This window comes from Molossus molossus, unplaced genomic scaffold, assembly GCF_014108415.1.
Source record: "Molossus molossus isolate mMolMol1 unplaced genomic scaffold, mMolMol1.p scaffold_m16_p_21, whole genome shotgun sequence".
NCBI lineage: Eukaryota > Metazoa > Chordata > Mammalia > Chiroptera > Molossidae > Molossus > Molossus molossus.
The window spans coordinates 683,528-700,185 of NW_023425357.1; the positions used below are offsets into that span (position 1 = coordinate 683,528).

Below are 16,658 nucleotides of genomic sequence, written 5' to 3' on the forward strand. Positions count from 1 at the left end.
TAAAAAATTTTTTTTTTAAATTTATCCTCACCCGAGGACACTTTTTGATATTTTGTTCAGATAGAGTGGGAGGGAGAGAGAGAGAGAGAAACATCGACGTGAAAGGGACACATCGAGTGGCTGCCACCCACACGACCCAACCAGGGCCGGGGACAAACTGCAACTGAGGTAAGTGCCCTTAGCGGGAACCGAACCCAGGTCTCTCCAGACCGCAGGCCATTGCTCCAACTGCTGAGCCAAACCGGCCAGGACTATTATGGTCTGGTTTTAAATTCCAAGGTCTTATGCATAAAATGTTCCACAGCTTTGTATGTGTGGGGTTGAATGCCTGTCTCCAAGTTTGACCATGTGGTCTGCATGTGCCTGCGGTAGTCTAGAAAGAGAATTTGTGGGGAGACTCAGAAGAAGGACAGGGCATGGATCCTACAGGAGAGGGACAGAGACAGGTACCGGAATACCTCGGTATAAGAACTGGGTATAACAACACCTAAGATTGGAGCTGGAAGGTTAGAGGTGGCCCAGGCAAGGCTTCATGGGACCAGGAAGGACTTTGCACTTTTCTCTGAGAACAAGAGGGATCCATGAAGGGATTCAACTGGAGTGCGACCTAAGCAGATTAGCATTTCGTAAAGGTTGACTGGAAGCTTTGTGATAAAGGGGCTAGGGAATGGTGAAAATGTGTCCAATTTTCTCTTATGGGTTCTTTTTTCTTTAATGATTTCGAGAGAGAGGAAAGGAGAGGGAGAGAGAGAGAGAAACATCAATGTCAGAGAGAAACATTGATTGGTTGCCTCCAAAACGTTTCGCGACTGGGCATCAAACCAAAACATGGGCATGTGCCCCGACGGGGAATCTGACCCACCACCGTTAGGTGTACAAGATGATGCTTCAGCCAACTGAGCCACACTGGCCAGGCCCCGGTTTTTGCATTTGTTTTTGTTTTATTATTCCTCACCCAAGGATATTTTCCCATTTATCATCAGATAAACTGGAACGGAGGGAGAGAGAGACAGAGTCAGAGAGAAACATCAATGGGACAGGACCACATCGACTGGCTGCCTTCTGCAGGACCCGACCAGGGCCCAGGACAAACCGCAACCGAAGTATGTGCCCTTGACCGAAATCAAACCCGCAACTCACTAGTTTGCAGGCCAATGCTCCAACCGCTGAGCCACACCGGCTAGGGCTCCCAATTTTTGTTTTAATGCTCAAGGAGACTTTGTGTAAAATTAGATTTCCTTCTTTCTTAAATGTCTAGTAGAATTCATCCATGAAATGTATCTGTACCTGAACTTTTCTGTTTGTTTTTAAGTATGTCAGTGCTATAATTAATTATATATCTCTTGTATCTCTAGCTTACAGCATTTAATCATCTACCAGTTCTTGAAACAGAGCCCCAGAGAAACAACTAAGCAGAGATTAAATTCCTGAAGTTTAGTCTCTCTGAGCATTTGTGTTAAGAATGGCTTTCAATCTCAGAGTCTCACGTCGAGGTGAACCATCCAGAAATGGTCCTGGGTCAGAAAATCTAGAGCTTCAACCTATCCGAGGGCCTGCCATCCAGGAAAGGGAGGGGGTCTCTACGTTCCCGAGCACTGAGTTCAACTTAATTCAAAACAGCAGTAACTTGTGTGCGAGGCAGGAGCTGCAACAACTCTATACGTCATTTAACTCATGGCTGCAGCCGGAAAAACACAGCAAGGAGGAAATTATTTCTCGCTTGGTGCTGGAACAGTTTATGATCAACAGGCACTGCAGTGACAGGTCCATGCTGAAGCAGAAATGGGAATCGAGTGGCAGAAACCTGAAGACATTTGTGGAAGACCTGAGTGATGATTGCTTGAAGCCCCCTGGCTTGGTGAGTAGAGGGTTCTGATCCCTGGGATGAGGGGCAGAGGGGAGAAAGGAATAATACCCATAAGTAGAAAGTTACAGTAGATCCAGTTATTAGTCCCCACCAAGGGGAATCTTTACCATTGTAAGGAAGCAAGGAAAAAACTCTATATTCTCGTCTCCAGTGGGACATATAGGCGCCAATGTATTAATTGATTCAACTCATTTGAGCTGGTGAGGTGGTAGGAGGGGTCACTAAGAAATTCACAATTGAGCCCAGCCCATTTGACTCAGTGGATTGAGCCTTGTCCCAGGCACCAAGAAGTCACTGATGGGATTCCCGGTCAGGACACAAGCCTGGATTGTAGGCACCAGCCATAGTGGGGGCTATGCAGGAGTCAGCCAAACAGTGTTTCTCATCAATATTTCTCTCTCCCTCCCTTCCTTTCTGTCTAAAATAAACTAAAAAAGTAGAATTTCACAATGGAGCAGAAACCTCAAGAATGAGGAGAAATGACTTAACATGAACTGGTTCTTCCCTCAGAAAGCCTTAGTACTAGTCTTTTATTTTGAATGTTTTATCTTTATTGATTTTTAGAAAGAGAGGAAGGAAGAGTGAGAGATAGAAACATCGATGAGAGAGAACATTGATTGGCTGCCTCCTGCATGCCCCTCACTGGGGATCGGGCCCACAACCTGGGCATGTGCCCTGACCAGGAATTGAACCAGCAACCTCTTGGTGCATAGGTGGACGATCAACTACTGAGCCACACCGGCTGGGTTTTTTTTTTTTTTTTTTTAGGGAAGACACTAACAAGAAATTACCATGAACTACGACAAGCAGAGATATAAAGGTCAGGGCAGTGGGCATGGGAGAACGCAGTAGAGGGATCTTGGAAAGTCTGATGAGGGTGGGTTTTCCACAGAGGCGTCCTTGGCTGAACAGATGCAGCCACGACAGTGATCAGGCTTTGTTTACAGGTGCACGTCCACATGCAGGGACAGGAAGCCCTCTTTTCTGAGAATATGCCATTAAGGGAAGTCATTGTTCTCTTCAACAAACAATTGTCCGCAGGAACCCCAACAGAGACAAACGTGGGGATGCCCTCCTGGACTCCCCAAGATACTTCTCTGCCAACAGGACAAGGTGAGGGGAAGCCGGGTTCCAGAGGGCTGTTCTATGTGGACTCTCGGATACAATTTCACTGAGTCTTTTCTTTATTTTCACAGATGACGAAGATAAAGAAAACAATGGCAACAGTTCTTTGAAAACGACTGAAGTAAATAACAGTATTATTAGTCAAGGCAGTGAAATACCTTTCCTACTCATTATTCCGGGAGAGAACTGTCCTGGGCATGAAGAGGGAGGTGTTTCTTTGGAAAATCCACTCAGCTCAGGAAGAGCAAGTCTAGGAACCTCCTTATCCCAGGAAGGGCCCTTGGAAGGACCCTCTTATCAAGGTGTCCTCATGAAGGTGGAACCAGCGTTTCACTCCATGCCGGACCAGGTCACCACTGAGCTTGTCCCTACCCACCAGAGCAATACAGGAGACTCCACACGTGGGGGACACCAAGAAAGCGGTCACAGAGCCCGAAAGTCATATCAATGTGAGGAGTGTTCCAAGATCTTTAGGTATTTCTCTAGGTTAAAAGTCCATCAGAGAAGACACAGTAATGAGAGGACATTTATTTGTGCCACGTGTGACAAAGGCTTCTTCCAGGCCTCAGACCTACATGTGCATCAGAAGATTCATGCAGGAGAGAAGCCTTTCAGGTGCAGCACGTGCGCCAAACGCTTCAGCCACAAAACCAACCTTCTGGCTCATGAGAGAATCCACACGGGAGAGAAGCCCTACATGTGCTCTGAGTGCAAGAGATGCTACCGCCAGTCATCCACCTACCACCGCCACCTGCGGATGCACCAGAGGACTGCTTTCAGCTGTGTTTCTTCCACAACAAATGATTCCTCCATGTAATGCCTACAGACATGTCATGATTATGTATATTTCCAGGATAATTCTCTGTTTAGAAAACATTTGACAACTTCCCGATCGTATTTTCCATTCATTCCGCACCCCCGCACCCCACTAAAATGTAAGTTTAAAGAGGACAGGGAGAGCAAAGTATCTCAGGAATCTATAAAGTGGCTGACACATGTCAAATTACCAATAAATACTTGAATAAATGTAAATGTAATGTTGGTGTTTATTTCTTTTCTTTTTTTTTAATCTTCATGCGAGGATATTTTTCCATTTATCACCAGGTAGAGTGGGAGGGAGGGAGAGAGAGAGAAATATCGATGTCAGAGACAAACATTGATTGGTTGCCTCCCATATATTTCTTAACTGGGCATCAAACTGAAACGTGGGCATGTGCCCTGACTGGGAACCTGACCTGCCACCTCTGGGTGTACGGGTTGATGCTCCAACCAACAGAACCACATGGGCTAGGACTCCCCAGATTTCTATAACATAGACTGGCTGGTGTGGCTCAGTGGATTCAGCATCAGCCTGTGGACTGAGGACCCGGTTCGATTCCTGGTCATGGCACATGCCAGGTTTCCACTTCATCCCCAGTAAAGTGGCTTGAAGGAGGCAGCCAGTCGATGTATCACTCTCTCATCAATGTTTCTATCTCTCTGTCCCTTTCTTTCTCTGTACCGCAGGCCGACGCTCCAACCGCTGAGCCAAACTGGCCAGGGCTCTGTCCCTTTCTTTCTAAAAAAAAAAAATCAATAAAAATATTAAAAATTTTTTCTTTAGCATATCTTCCAGGGCCAGAGAGGAACCATAGCTGAGGTATGTGCCCTTGACCGGAATCGAACCCAAGACTCTTTGGTCCACGGATTGATGCTCTAACCACTGAATCAGGCCGGCCAGCATGATGTTTGTTTCTTAAAATCCAGGAATGTGTGTCCAAGTGAGAAGGCCCAACCCCAGGAAACAAACCCTGCCTGCTACCCCCTCTGTCCACATCCTTTATTTTTTAAATCTTCACCCTAGAATATATTTATTGATTTTAGATACAGGGAGGAAGGGGATAGAGAGAGAGAGACATTGATATAAGAGAGAAAAATTGACTGGTTTCTTCCTGTACACACCCTGACTGGAGATCGAACCTGCAACCTAGATATGTGTCCTGACTAGGATTCAAACCCTCCACCTTTTGGTTTATGGGATGATGCTCCAACTAACTGAACCACACAGGCCAGGACCTTTCCACATTCTTTATTTTAGTGTAACCACAGGCACCTAAAAATGTGGGGAAGGGCCTGGCCGGTGTGACTTAGTGATTGAGTGTCAACCCATGCATCAAGATGTCGCCAATTTCATCCCAGTCAAGGCACATGCCCAGGTTGTGGGCCAAATCCCCAGTGCGGGGCATGCAGGAGGTGGCCAATCGATGTTCTCTCTCTTTGTTTACATCTCTCTCTAAAATCAATAAGGAAAATAAAAATTTTTAATAAAATTCATGACTTTCATAAAAAAAAAAAGAAAAATGTGGGGAAAGGAGGTGGGAACTTGGAAATAGGCCTTAGCCCATTAAAGGGAACCATTCTATTTAAATGATGTAATAATTCCTTTACTCAACTGGAAATATTAATAGCTGAACTGGACATGAATAAGTGTGGTGACTGAAAGTTGCAGAATGCTATTTTATGAACAGATACCATAAAAATCCAATGTTTCCCATTCATTTGTTCTAAACCTTGTGGGTACAGATACCATAAAAATCCAATGTTTTCCATTCATTTGTTCCAAACCTTGTGGGTACAGGGAGTGAAGGAGCCTTTTCAAACCCAACCAGTGTGAAAAGGCAATTTGGAGAAAAAAAGGATTCTGTGCAGCAGGGAGGCAAAAGTATGTGTTCTGGTTATTGAGAATCCATTTGTGAGCTAGTTTTCACTAGGGGCTCAATCCCACTGAGACACTGGCAGGTGCAGTGTACAAATGGCTTGAATCATGGAAGGGGACACTCTGCAGGGTCAATTGTGACATTTCTGCTTTCCTCTGCATCCACAGAAGAGAGGACTGATGGGTTGCGAAGAAGGATCCACTGTGCAGAGAAACGTTCATCTGGGACTGTATGCAAATGTTTTCCGATTGTGAATATTATTTTTTAAATTTCCATTTATTTTCTTATTGAATTCATTGGGGGTGACTTTGGTTAATAATATAATGTAGGTTTCTTTCAGGTGTGCAATTCTACAACACATCATCTGTTGCAGTTTGTCCCCGGCTCTGGTTGGGTTGCGCGGGGGGCAGCTACTCGATGTGTCCCTTTCACGTCGATTTTTTTCTTCTCTCTCTCTCTCTCCCTCCCACTCTATCTGAACAAAAAATGGAAATATCGCCCTGGCTGGTTTGGCTCAGCGGTTGGAGCGTCGGCCTACGGTACAGAGAGACCCGGGTTCGGTTCCCGCTAAGGGCATGTACCTTGGTTGCAGTTTGTCCCCGGCCCTGGTTGGTCGTGCAGGAGGCAGCCACTCGATGTGTCCCTTTCACATTGATGTTTCTCTCTCTCTCTCGTCCTCTCTCTCCCTCCCGCTCTATCTGAATAAAAAATGAAAAAATGTCCTCGAGTTAGGATTAAAAAATTTTTGGAAAAAAACCAAAAAACAAAAAACCAAAGATGGAGAAGAAGTGCATGCTTGGTCTAGGGAAGCAGAGAGAAGGTGGGAGGGAGGGAGGGAGATAGAGAAAAAAGAGAGAAGAGAAGATGCTCAACCGCTGAGCCAAACTGGCCAGGGCTTTTTTTCAGGGCTTTTTTTTTTCTTTTCCCATAGCAATTTGAATAGAGAAATTTCATAAAAATGTTAACTAAAACTTTGGAGTATTGAGAAATTGCTCATTTTTGTGAGTAAAGAAAACTCTAAAAAACTAAGATAATGTGACGTGTATATAAACAAACAAAAGGTGATTAAAATTGCAACACAAAACAGTAGAAAAAATTTGTCAGAGAATAGTAGAAAAGAATTTGTGAACATCTGACTGAAGGCCTTGTATATAAAAGAAATTATAGAAATCAGTAAAAAAAAAAAAAGACAAATATAAAATAGGCAGCACTGCATTAAATAACATATGATTATTAGTCCTAGAAGAGCTGTTTCACATGTGTCATGATGAAATTGTAAGTTAAAACTTCAGTGAGAAAGCCCAACAAATCCACTAAGATGGAACCAATTAAAAAGAATCACAACACCTAGATTGGGCTCAGCCTAACTCAGACTTCAGCGTCTAGTGGCTGCCACCCACACGACCCAACCAGGGCTGGGGACAAACTAAGGGCATGCAACTGAGGTACATGCCCTTAGTAGGAACCTTACCTGGGTCTCTCTGGACCGCAGGCCGACGCTCTAACCGCTGAGCCAAACTTGCCAGGGCTACATAATCGTTTTTAATAGCTCTCTGTAAATTGCATTTCACAACATTTTTTCTGACATAAATTCCTTACACACAAGAGTCCTAGCAATCACCAGGAAAATGACAATCCCTTCCCTGCAAGACAAAATTGAAAGGGTTAATGTTTTAACAAAATTAAACTCCATTCTGACCAGTTATTCCTGCACATAAACACCAGAGTAGTTTTCTAAAAAACCTGGGACTGACACCTAGATAAGGGGTTAATGATGGCCTTGGGAAACTTGAAGGGACCATAAAAAGGAAGGAGATTAATGATGGCCCAGATCACTGCTGGAGCAGACTCCTTACCTCTGAGACAACATGTATCAGCCCTGACACCAATTGTGTGGTGCCAAGAGAATGAGGGTTTTTCTTTAATGTTGTGTTTTTGTTTTTTTTAAATCCTCACCGGAGGACATTTTCCTATTTTGTTTTTGGTTCAGGTAGAGTGGGAGAGAGAGAGGAACACAGAGAGAGAGAGAAACATCAATGTGAAAGGGACACATCGAGTGGCTGCCACCTGCACGACCAACCAGAGCCAGGGACTAACTGCAACCGAGGTACACACCCTTAGCGGGAACCGAACCCGAGTCTCTCTGGACCCGCAGGTCGACGCTCTAACCGCTGAGCTAAACTGGCCTGGGCTGCTTTTTTTTTTTTTTTAGTTTCTGTAGTTTGGGCCTATAAAAACCAGAGAACAAAGAGATTTGGATGCTGGGCTCTTTTTTAAGGAGTCAGTCCGGCTGCACCGAGCAGTGTGCAATAAAGCCATTTAGCTCTACACTGGCCTTGCGTTGTGATCTCCTGCCAGCTCAGACCTTTTAGAAATAAGATGATAACATTCTGTTGGCCCGTTTGCACGTGTATTCTGCCTGAGAACACTGTATTCACTATCCCATACCATACAGAGTTTTATAAATTGCTCTCTGTTTGAGAAATATGTCAGATTCCTAAATGTGTTTGACATTTCTTATAAGATTGTGCAGAAAATAGTAAATGGATAAACAATGTTGTTCTATGGATTGGACACTGTCACTGAGGATACAGACGGGAGAGATGTTCTCTGTGCAAACTAGAGGTAGAGATAACTCCTCATTTTCCTCCTTAAGATCAGCCTAAATTCCTCCTTATATTGCAAGCCATGGCCCAGAACAAACATACAGAGTGTTCCAATGTCCACTAACACCACTGACAGCATGCATTTGAATTGGCAAAAAGTTATGAACACATTCCAGGTACGAGTATATGCAGTTTATGTCTGAATGAGAATATATGTCCATTTGGATTTGTAGTTTTTGGAAATCATTGAAATCATACATTTTGCCACAGGGAGCATTCTGAACTTCATGGAATCTGAAATTAGGCCTCCAAACAACAGATCAATTGCAAACAACACTCTCCAGAAACCTGCGACCAGCTCCCAAAACCTAAGTTGTCATTTCTCAGCACCACTCCCTCCAGCAACACTTTTTTTCTCAAGGTTGCTGACTTGGGACCCTATTACCACCTGTACGTCTAGAAAACTACATTACCCGGAGGGCAATGCAACAAAAATGGCGGGGTTTAGCCAATGAAAGCCCAAGACAGGCGTATTTCCCGCGTGCACATCAGGTTTGGGCGGGACTTCCGGCGTCGTTCGCGTGGCGGTCATTTTGACCTCTTGGGCAGTTCACGGAGACAGAGGCTGCCGGGCGCCGGTTTGTGACCGAGGAGGCGTCATCGGCGTTGTCCCCGCTGCGTAGTGGTGTGTCCAGGCTTGGGGAGCCCCATCCGGGGGTGTTGGGGCCTCCGTGCCTCCCAGACGCCGCTCTGCCTCCCGAGTTCGACGCCGCCTCACCCCATTTAACCTACAGCCTCGGGTGCGGGGCCCCTGTAGATCCTGCAGCCCAGGTCGCAGCGCCCAGAACCGTGAGTCGCTCGTGGGTGACAAACGTTGTGAGGCGGGGGACGAGGGGGACAGGATGGAAAGCCACCCTGTCAGGATGTGGGGTAGGACTGAGCCAGGAGGATCGGAAAACACGGGCTCTGTTTTGTGTCTAAAGGCAACGAAGAAGAGGAGACGGAGGTGTGTGTGCGTTTTACTTTAATTCTCAGGACGTGGAGCCCATGGAAAAATACTGGAGATGGGACACTGCCCGAGGTCAGGTTCTAACGATTTCCCAAAACTGCCCAGAAGAGGAATAGGCTAGAAGGGAGAGGAGCGCAGGGAGGACAGGAGGTGAGGTCCGGTAAAAGACAACGTGACTGACAAGAATGTGCTCTGAGGACGAGGCCCTGAGGCAGTGCAGGCATCTCGAGGTCACCTGGCCCTGGCGCTGGGCAAGGGCACTGAGCAGCCTGAGCCCAGGGACCCTGGCGGTAGTTGCCAGGCTCTCAACAGACCTTCGTCTTTCCACAGATTCCTGCACCAGCAGAATCGCTCAGGGTACTGCTTTGTGAAGCTTATTTCAGGGCCTCACACTCTTATGCACTCTGATGTAGTGGTGTCCTGGCACTGTTGTGCCACACTTCCAGCTCTTGGGCCTTGGCTTCTTGAATCCAAGAATCCTAAGTCTACGTCTAAGGTTATATGAAGTGGTTCCTGTTTTTGGCAACCTGTGGAATGAGATGTGGGAGGTCCTCCCAGGTGTAGGTACCAGAATGTGCAAAGGCTTGGAGGGGATGCTGAGCTAGTTCAGGAACCTTCAGGTCTCTTTCTTTGTTATGGGGACTGGTAACAGTGGGACAGGAGTCAGGTCTAGAGCAGCTTTGTGACAAGTTGGGTGTCGGTTCTGCAGGTGATGGAAGCATTGGGAGGGTTGGAGGAGTAAAGAGGGAGGTGATTTGAGGAAGGTCTCATTAGATTCCCTGTGGCTGCAGCATCAACAGTATGACTGTGAGGGAGGTGGTAGAAAGATCAGGGAGGAGGCTGCTACAGTACTCTGGGTGAGTGTGGTGGTATCTGGCTTATGGAGGTGGAAGAAGCAGTTGGATTCTGGATTGGTGTTTCAGGTGTGACTGCCTGGATTTTATAATTTTTTTTTTTTTTTATCCTCACCCGAGGACATTTTTCCATTTTTTGTACAGACAGAGTGGGAGGGAGAGAGAGAGGAAGAGAGAGAGAGGGAAACATCGATGTGAAAGGGACACATCGAGTGGCTGCCACCCGCACGACCAACCAGGGCTGAGGACAAACTGCAACCGAGGTACGTGCCCTTAGCGGGAACCGAACCCGGGTCTCTCCGGACCACAGGCGGACGCTCTAACCGCTGAGCCAAACCGGCCAGGGCTGGATTTTATAATTTTGAGGTTGGGAGAGAAAGAGGAGTCAGTGATGACATGAAGATTTGGTTTTAGCAGCTGGCAGATGCTGAGATGGGGAACTCCATAGTAGGAAGAGTAGTGTTCATTGGGAATATGAAAACTTTTATTTTTGGCTTGCTAAGGTGTGAGATATTTCAGAGGGCAGATCATGGGTGTCTGGAACTCTGAGGAGCAGTTCAGGATGGAGATGTGTTCAAAAGGTAGTAGAGAGTGTATGGACCACGAAGGAGCTGTAGGTCTCTTTAATATGGGGAATCATGGTTGGAAGGTAATAGTAATAGCACAGGAAAATGAGTGTGGGCCTGAGGGTTGGGATTTCTGCTTGAGCCCCCATTTGTGAAATGGGGGTGCTACAACACAGCACAGGCACAAAAGTGGTCATATAGAAGGTGTAGAAGAGATTATGGATTGTCAGTGGCCAAGGCCTTCAAAAGATGAGTGGACGTGAGATGAATTGAAGGCCTAGGGGTAATTCACACAAGATGAGATGGGGCTGGTGCATATTTACTGCTCTGAGGACTCACCACCATTTTTTTCTGACCTGGAGTGTTGCAGCAAAAAAGGCAGATTAGTTTATGGGCATAAATGGTCATCTGGGAGACTCACTGGGCATACAATAGAGGGCCATTGGAGCTGGGTCTTGAGTGAGAGAGAGAGGTGGAGAGAAGACAGCTGTGACTGGTGAAGGGACATCATATACAGCAGGAAATGTAGACTTTTGATATCTGAGTCTGATGTGGTTCTCAGTAGGTGAGGTTGAACAAAAAAAAATAGCCAGGGACAGAGGCCTTCATAGCAGGCAAGACTCAAGACTGCCTCTATGAGTGTGGACTATCAGCGTCTGCATAGAACTTGATCCTGTTTGAATTTCCCAAACATTCACTGGACCACATACACTGAGTAAATTGTAGGAGGCCAAGGACATGACTGTGGTGTAGGTCTGAATGAGGCTGGGGCTGTGGGATTGCAGGTGTGAGAGAGGTGTGGTAGAAAGAGTAAGGTGCACTTGGAGAGGGAGTGTGAATTCATGGCCCCAGGGCCCTGGCACTAGCATAAGTGAAGAAGGTGAGGTTTTGGAAATTCCAAGGGAATTGTCTGAAGAGAGTAGTGTGGTGCTGCTTGCCAGTCCCAAAGCTTAGGGGTTCCATTTATGTGCCCCGCCAGCCTTTTGTTGTTGAGGACTGACACAGTGATTAATAGGAATGAGATAGCATAGATAATGTCACCTGGGCTGAAATTCTCCACTGCCATGGCGAATGGAGAAGGATCCAAAAGAAACACGTTATGGAGGTGGTGAATTAAAATTTTAGAAAAGAAGCTGATTAGGAAACTAACCATCTTCATGGTGTATTTGTATTCCTTTAAAGGTGGGCCTCTGGGAATGTTGATGCATGAGAGAGCGGTGATTCAAAGGGTTGCATTCAGAGGGTAGTGTAAACAGATGGTGTCAGCACTCTGGCATTGGGGTCGAAAGGGTGAAGGTGATGCCTTGTGTTTTGTGTCTTGGAGGGACAATCTGGGGAACTGCGAGCGTATTGCCTGACGAGTGTCTAATCACTCACACCTCTCTGTGGCCAGCTTCTTTTTCTACTGTGTGTTTGTGACATCCACCATGTTAACAAGAAGCAGTGTGGTCTACATTGGAGGCAGGCCCAGAGCACATGTAACATTTGTCCGCCCATCTGTCTATTGTTGTGGGAAGGAGCAGAATCAATAAGAATATGAGAAAAGAATGTCTCTGATGGGACAAAGGCCTGTAATCTTTTCTGAGGTGGGTATTGTGAGTAGATGGGCATGGAGGGAGACGGGTGTGACAAACTGAATCCTAGGAGGAAACTGACCATGGAATGAACTGTCTTCATTATGACAGGATATGCACTTTGAGGACGTGGCCATTGTCTTCTCCCAGGAGGAGTGGGGGCTCCTTGATGAGGCTCAGAGACTTCTGTACTGCGATGCAATGCTGGAAATCTTTGCACTTGTAGCATCTGTGGGTAAGACCTTCACATCCCTTCTAGTGAACTGAGGTGATGTCCTGCCTTCCCTTTACTCTCCAGATGTGGTTTTCTATCTCCCACAGCCAGACCATGGGCTCTGCTGATTTCCCCTAATTTCTTGTCACGTGTGCTGTGGCTGCCAGTCTTGAGCTGTTTGGAGTGCCCTGAGCAATGGACACTCTGAGGATCCTTAACACCTGTTTCCTCAGAAAGTGCAGGGAAGTGCCCAGGTCACTTTGGCTTAGCGATTAGAGTGTCTGCCCGCAATCCGGGGAGTCATGGTTTTGAATTTAGTCGAGGGCACATATTTGGTTGCTATTCGATGCCTGGCCCTGGTTGGGGTCTCTTGGGATGCAACCCATCCATGTGTCTCTCTCACATCCATTTTCTCTCTCTATGTCTCTTCCCTTCTTTTTCTTCTACTTTATCTCAAAATCAAAGGAAAAATATCCTCAGGTGAGGATTAAAAAAAACAACAGTGCAGGGAAGTGTCTGGAGTTAGGAGTCTTGCAGATATCCTGATGGATCTCACTGTACTCTTCCTCTCTCTGGTAGAGTGACTCTGTTCACATCCAGGCTTTCCACATCTGCCCCCTTCCTTTAGCTAAAGGTTTTTTGACTGCCTGTGCCATGTTATGGTCTTTACTTACATGAACCAGCTGTTCTTGTAAAACCCTTCAATTCTTGTTTATATTATTTCCTTCCCTGAATACTACTGCATGCTGAGTTGCTCTGGATGTTCACCTGTCATGTCTTTCATTGATACTCAGAATATTTAGCTTTTACATACTTGTACAAGAAGGTGCTGAGAGAACACTGTATTTTTTTCACATGGTGAACATGCAAGACGGTCTCAGAGTAGGCCTGTCCCTCCTGTGTGGCAGTTGGGGGGAGGTATGACATAATGAGTCTGTTCAGATGCTACCAGAAACCTGCTTGTGTCTGGTAGTGTTTACCTGCAAGTGCCACTGGCCTCACCTCATTTCTACCTTTTCTTGCCTATAATTGGTACTTTGCTCACTTTTCATTTCATCTGTGACTTCCTGGTTTTTGGCTAATTTCACCTTTGTGATCTGTTCCTCTGCACTGCTGTCTCTATAGTGTTCTCCAACATTGACCTGCGCTTGTGTTAGGAGGTGCTCATTCATGCTTAAGTACTCCTTCAACACCAATTGCTTGTTTATTGAATTTTACTTGGAATAACACATAACCAACCTTCTGCAAGGCTTACCCACAGCACTAGTATACAAGCCCTGCTGAACGCTGTTAGCAGAAGCATGATTTGGAGATCCTGTTTGTCTTCCATGTGGTGCTTGCCATCTTCATGTAATTTTTTGGTGAGGTCTTCCCTGTTTTGTGATCGTCAGCGGCCCAAAACTTCACAGCTGCTTGTTAATCCTTCCTGCAGGTCTCAATTTCCAACAGTCACAAGGACCCAGTATATTATATGTATCACACTTTTGCGATGGGACTACCCCTCATCACCAAAGTGAACATACATTTCTTTAGCATTTCTCTGTTTTCAGATTGTTGGTGTAAAATGGATGATGAGATGGCCCCTCATGAGGAGATTGTATCTATAGAAGGAAAATCAGAGATCAGGGATTCTAAGACAGCTCCAGGATCCCAGAAGACCCATCTCTGTAAGCAGTGTGTCTCAGTGTTAAATATATTGCACCTGATTGAGTTACAAGCAGCAAACCTTGAACATAAAGCATTCTTCAGTGATGCATGTGTGAGAGGCTTGTGTTCTAGTGCAAACCTTCACCAGCCACAGAGCGATGTTAGTAGAGAAAAGCTCTGGAAAGAAGATGTGGACAGGGTCTCCGCTATGACCAGGGGCTGCTTCTACTTATCAGGGGTGTCTTTAACCAATAGGAAGGTTGGGGAAGACATCGCATCCATCTCAAGGCTTCTCCAGCACCAGGCCACGAATACCACAGAGGAGCCACACAGTAGCAATGAGATTTGGCAGGAATTTGGCAGACAAAAAAGGCCTCACCAGTGGGGTGAATGTGAGAAGCCGGCCTCCCACCACCAGAAAGTTGTTCAGTGTCAGGGTGTATGTTCTGGAGAAGGGCTTTATGAGTGTAACAAATGTGGGAAAGTTTTTAGACAAATCTTTAACCTCATTCAACATACGAGATTTCACACTGGAGTAATGCCGTCTGAGTGTAGTGATTATGGCAAGTCCTTCAGCCAAAGCTCTGCCCTCATTCAACACGAGAGAAATCACACTGGAAAAAAGTGGTATGAGTGCAGTGTTTGTGGTAAATGCTTTAGCCGCAAATTTATCCTCATTCAACATCATAGAGTTCACACTGGAGAAAAGCCGTATGAGTGCAGTGTTTGTGAGAAATCCTTCAGTCGAAAGTCTACCCTCATTGAACACCAGAGAATTCACACTGGAGAAAAGCCGTATGAGTGTAGTCATTGTGGGAAGTTCTTCAGTCAAAAGTCAACCCTCCTTCAACACCAGAGAGTTCACACTAAAGAGAAGCCATTTGAGTGTAATAATTGTGGGAAGTTATTCAGTAAAAGTACTTTCCTCATTCAACACCAGAGAGTTCACACTGGTGAAAAGCCATATGGATGTAGTGATTGTGGAAAGCCCTTTCGTCAAAGGTCTACCCTCATTCAACACCAGAGAGTTCACACTGGAGACAAGCCATATGAGTGTACTGATTGTGGGAAGTTCTTCAGTGAAAGTACTCTCCTCATTCAACACCAGAGAGTTCACACTGGAGAAAAGCCTTATGGGTGTAGTGATTGCGGAAAGTCCTTCACTCTAAGGTCTACCCTCATTAAACACCACAGAGTTCACACTGGAGAAAAGCCGTATGAGTGTAGTGATTGTGGGAAGTCCTTCAGTCAAAAGTCTACACTCATTCAACACCACAGAGTTCATACTGGAGAAAAGCCGTATAAGTGTACTGATTGTGGAAAGTTCTTCAGTGAAACCACTGTCCTCATTCAACACCAGAGAGTTCACACTGGAGAAAAGCCGTATGGATGTAGTGATTGTGGGAAATCCTTCCTTCGAAGGTCTACCCTTATTCAACACCAGAGAGTTCACACTGGAGAAAAGCCATATCAGTGTACTTATTGTGGGAAGTTCTTCGGTGAAAGCTCTACCCTCATTAAACACCACAGAGTTCACACTGGAGAAAAGCCCTATGAGTGTACTGATTGTGGGAAGTCCTTCAGTCGAAGGTCTAAACTCACTAAACACCAGAGAGTTCACACTGGAGAAAAGCCATATGAGTGTAGTGATTGTGGGAAGTCCTTCAGTCAAAGGTCTGCCTTCATTCAACATCGCAGACTTCATACTGGAGAAAAGCTGTATGAGTGCAGTGTTTGTGGTAAATGCTTTAGCCGCAAAGTTGCACTCATTGAACATCAGAGAGTTCACACTGGAGAAAAGCTGTGTATATGAATGTACTCCTCATTCATCACCACAAACTTCACACTGGAGAAAAGCTGTGTGAGTGTACTGATTGTGGGCATCATTCATTCAGGCAAAGCTCTACTCCCATTCATTATCAGAGAGTTCACTCTGGAGGAAAACTATATGAATGTAATGAATGTGGCAAATTCTTTAGACAGCACTCCCATCTTATACAACACTGTTGAGTACAATGTAGAGAACAGGCTATGAGTGACGAATGTGGGAAGCGACCCACAAATCTGCCCTCATTCATTACCAGGGAGTTCACCCTAGAGAAAAGCCATATTGAGTATAATGAATGTGTAAAATGCTTTAGACAGCATTCTAAATGATTTATTCAACACTGTGCAATACATTCTAGAGGAAAGCCTTATGAGTGTGGCAAATGGGAGAAATCGTTTAGTGATACCTCTAGTCTCATTTAACACCAAGGAATTCATACCGGAGAAAAGTTATATGAGTGTATTGATTGTGGGAATTCCTTCAGAAAAAGCTCTGCCCTCATTCATCAACACCGGGTTCACACTGGAGAAATACTTTATGAGAGTAGTGAAGATTGTGGGAATGCCTCCCACTGAAGCTGTTTCCTCATTTGACACTAGAAGTTTCACACTGGTGAACGACCCTCGAGGTGTAGTGATTGTGTGAATTCCTTCAGCCAAATGTCTAAGTTCA

The 16,658-nt window shown here is 45.5% G+C and overlaps 2 protein-coding genes across 2 annotated transcripts; both read left to right on the plus strand.

Moving 5' to 3' along the window:
- The first annotated feature begins 1,462 nt into the window (after nucleotides 1–1,462).
- On the plus strand, nucleotides 1,463–3,809 carry ZSCAN4 (zinc finger and SCAN domain containing 4). Its single transcript, XM_036274906.1, has 3 exons — nucleotides 1,463–1,858; nucleotides 2,815–2,980; nucleotides 3,064–3,809. The coding sequence occupies exons 1-3, from the start codon at nucleotides 1,463–1,465 to the stop codon at nucleotides 3,807–3,809; spliced, it is 1,308 nt and encodes a 435-aa protein (XP_036130799.1).
- Nucleotides 3,810–12,144: 8,335 nt separating this feature from the next.
- On the plus strand, nucleotides 12,145–16,143 carry LOC118638572 (zinc finger protein 883-like). Its single transcript, XM_036274593.1, has 3 exons — nucleotides 12,145–12,309; nucleotides 12,409–12,532; nucleotides 14,062–16,143. Exons 1-3 carry the CDS (start codon nucleotides 12,271–12,273, stop codon nucleotides 15,969–15,971), a joined length of 2,073 nt encoding a protein of 690 aa, XP_036130486.1. The 5' UTR covers nucleotides 12,145–12,270; the 3' UTR covers nucleotides 15,972–16,143.
- The last annotated feature ends 515 nt before the right edge of the window (nucleotides 16,144–16,658 follow it).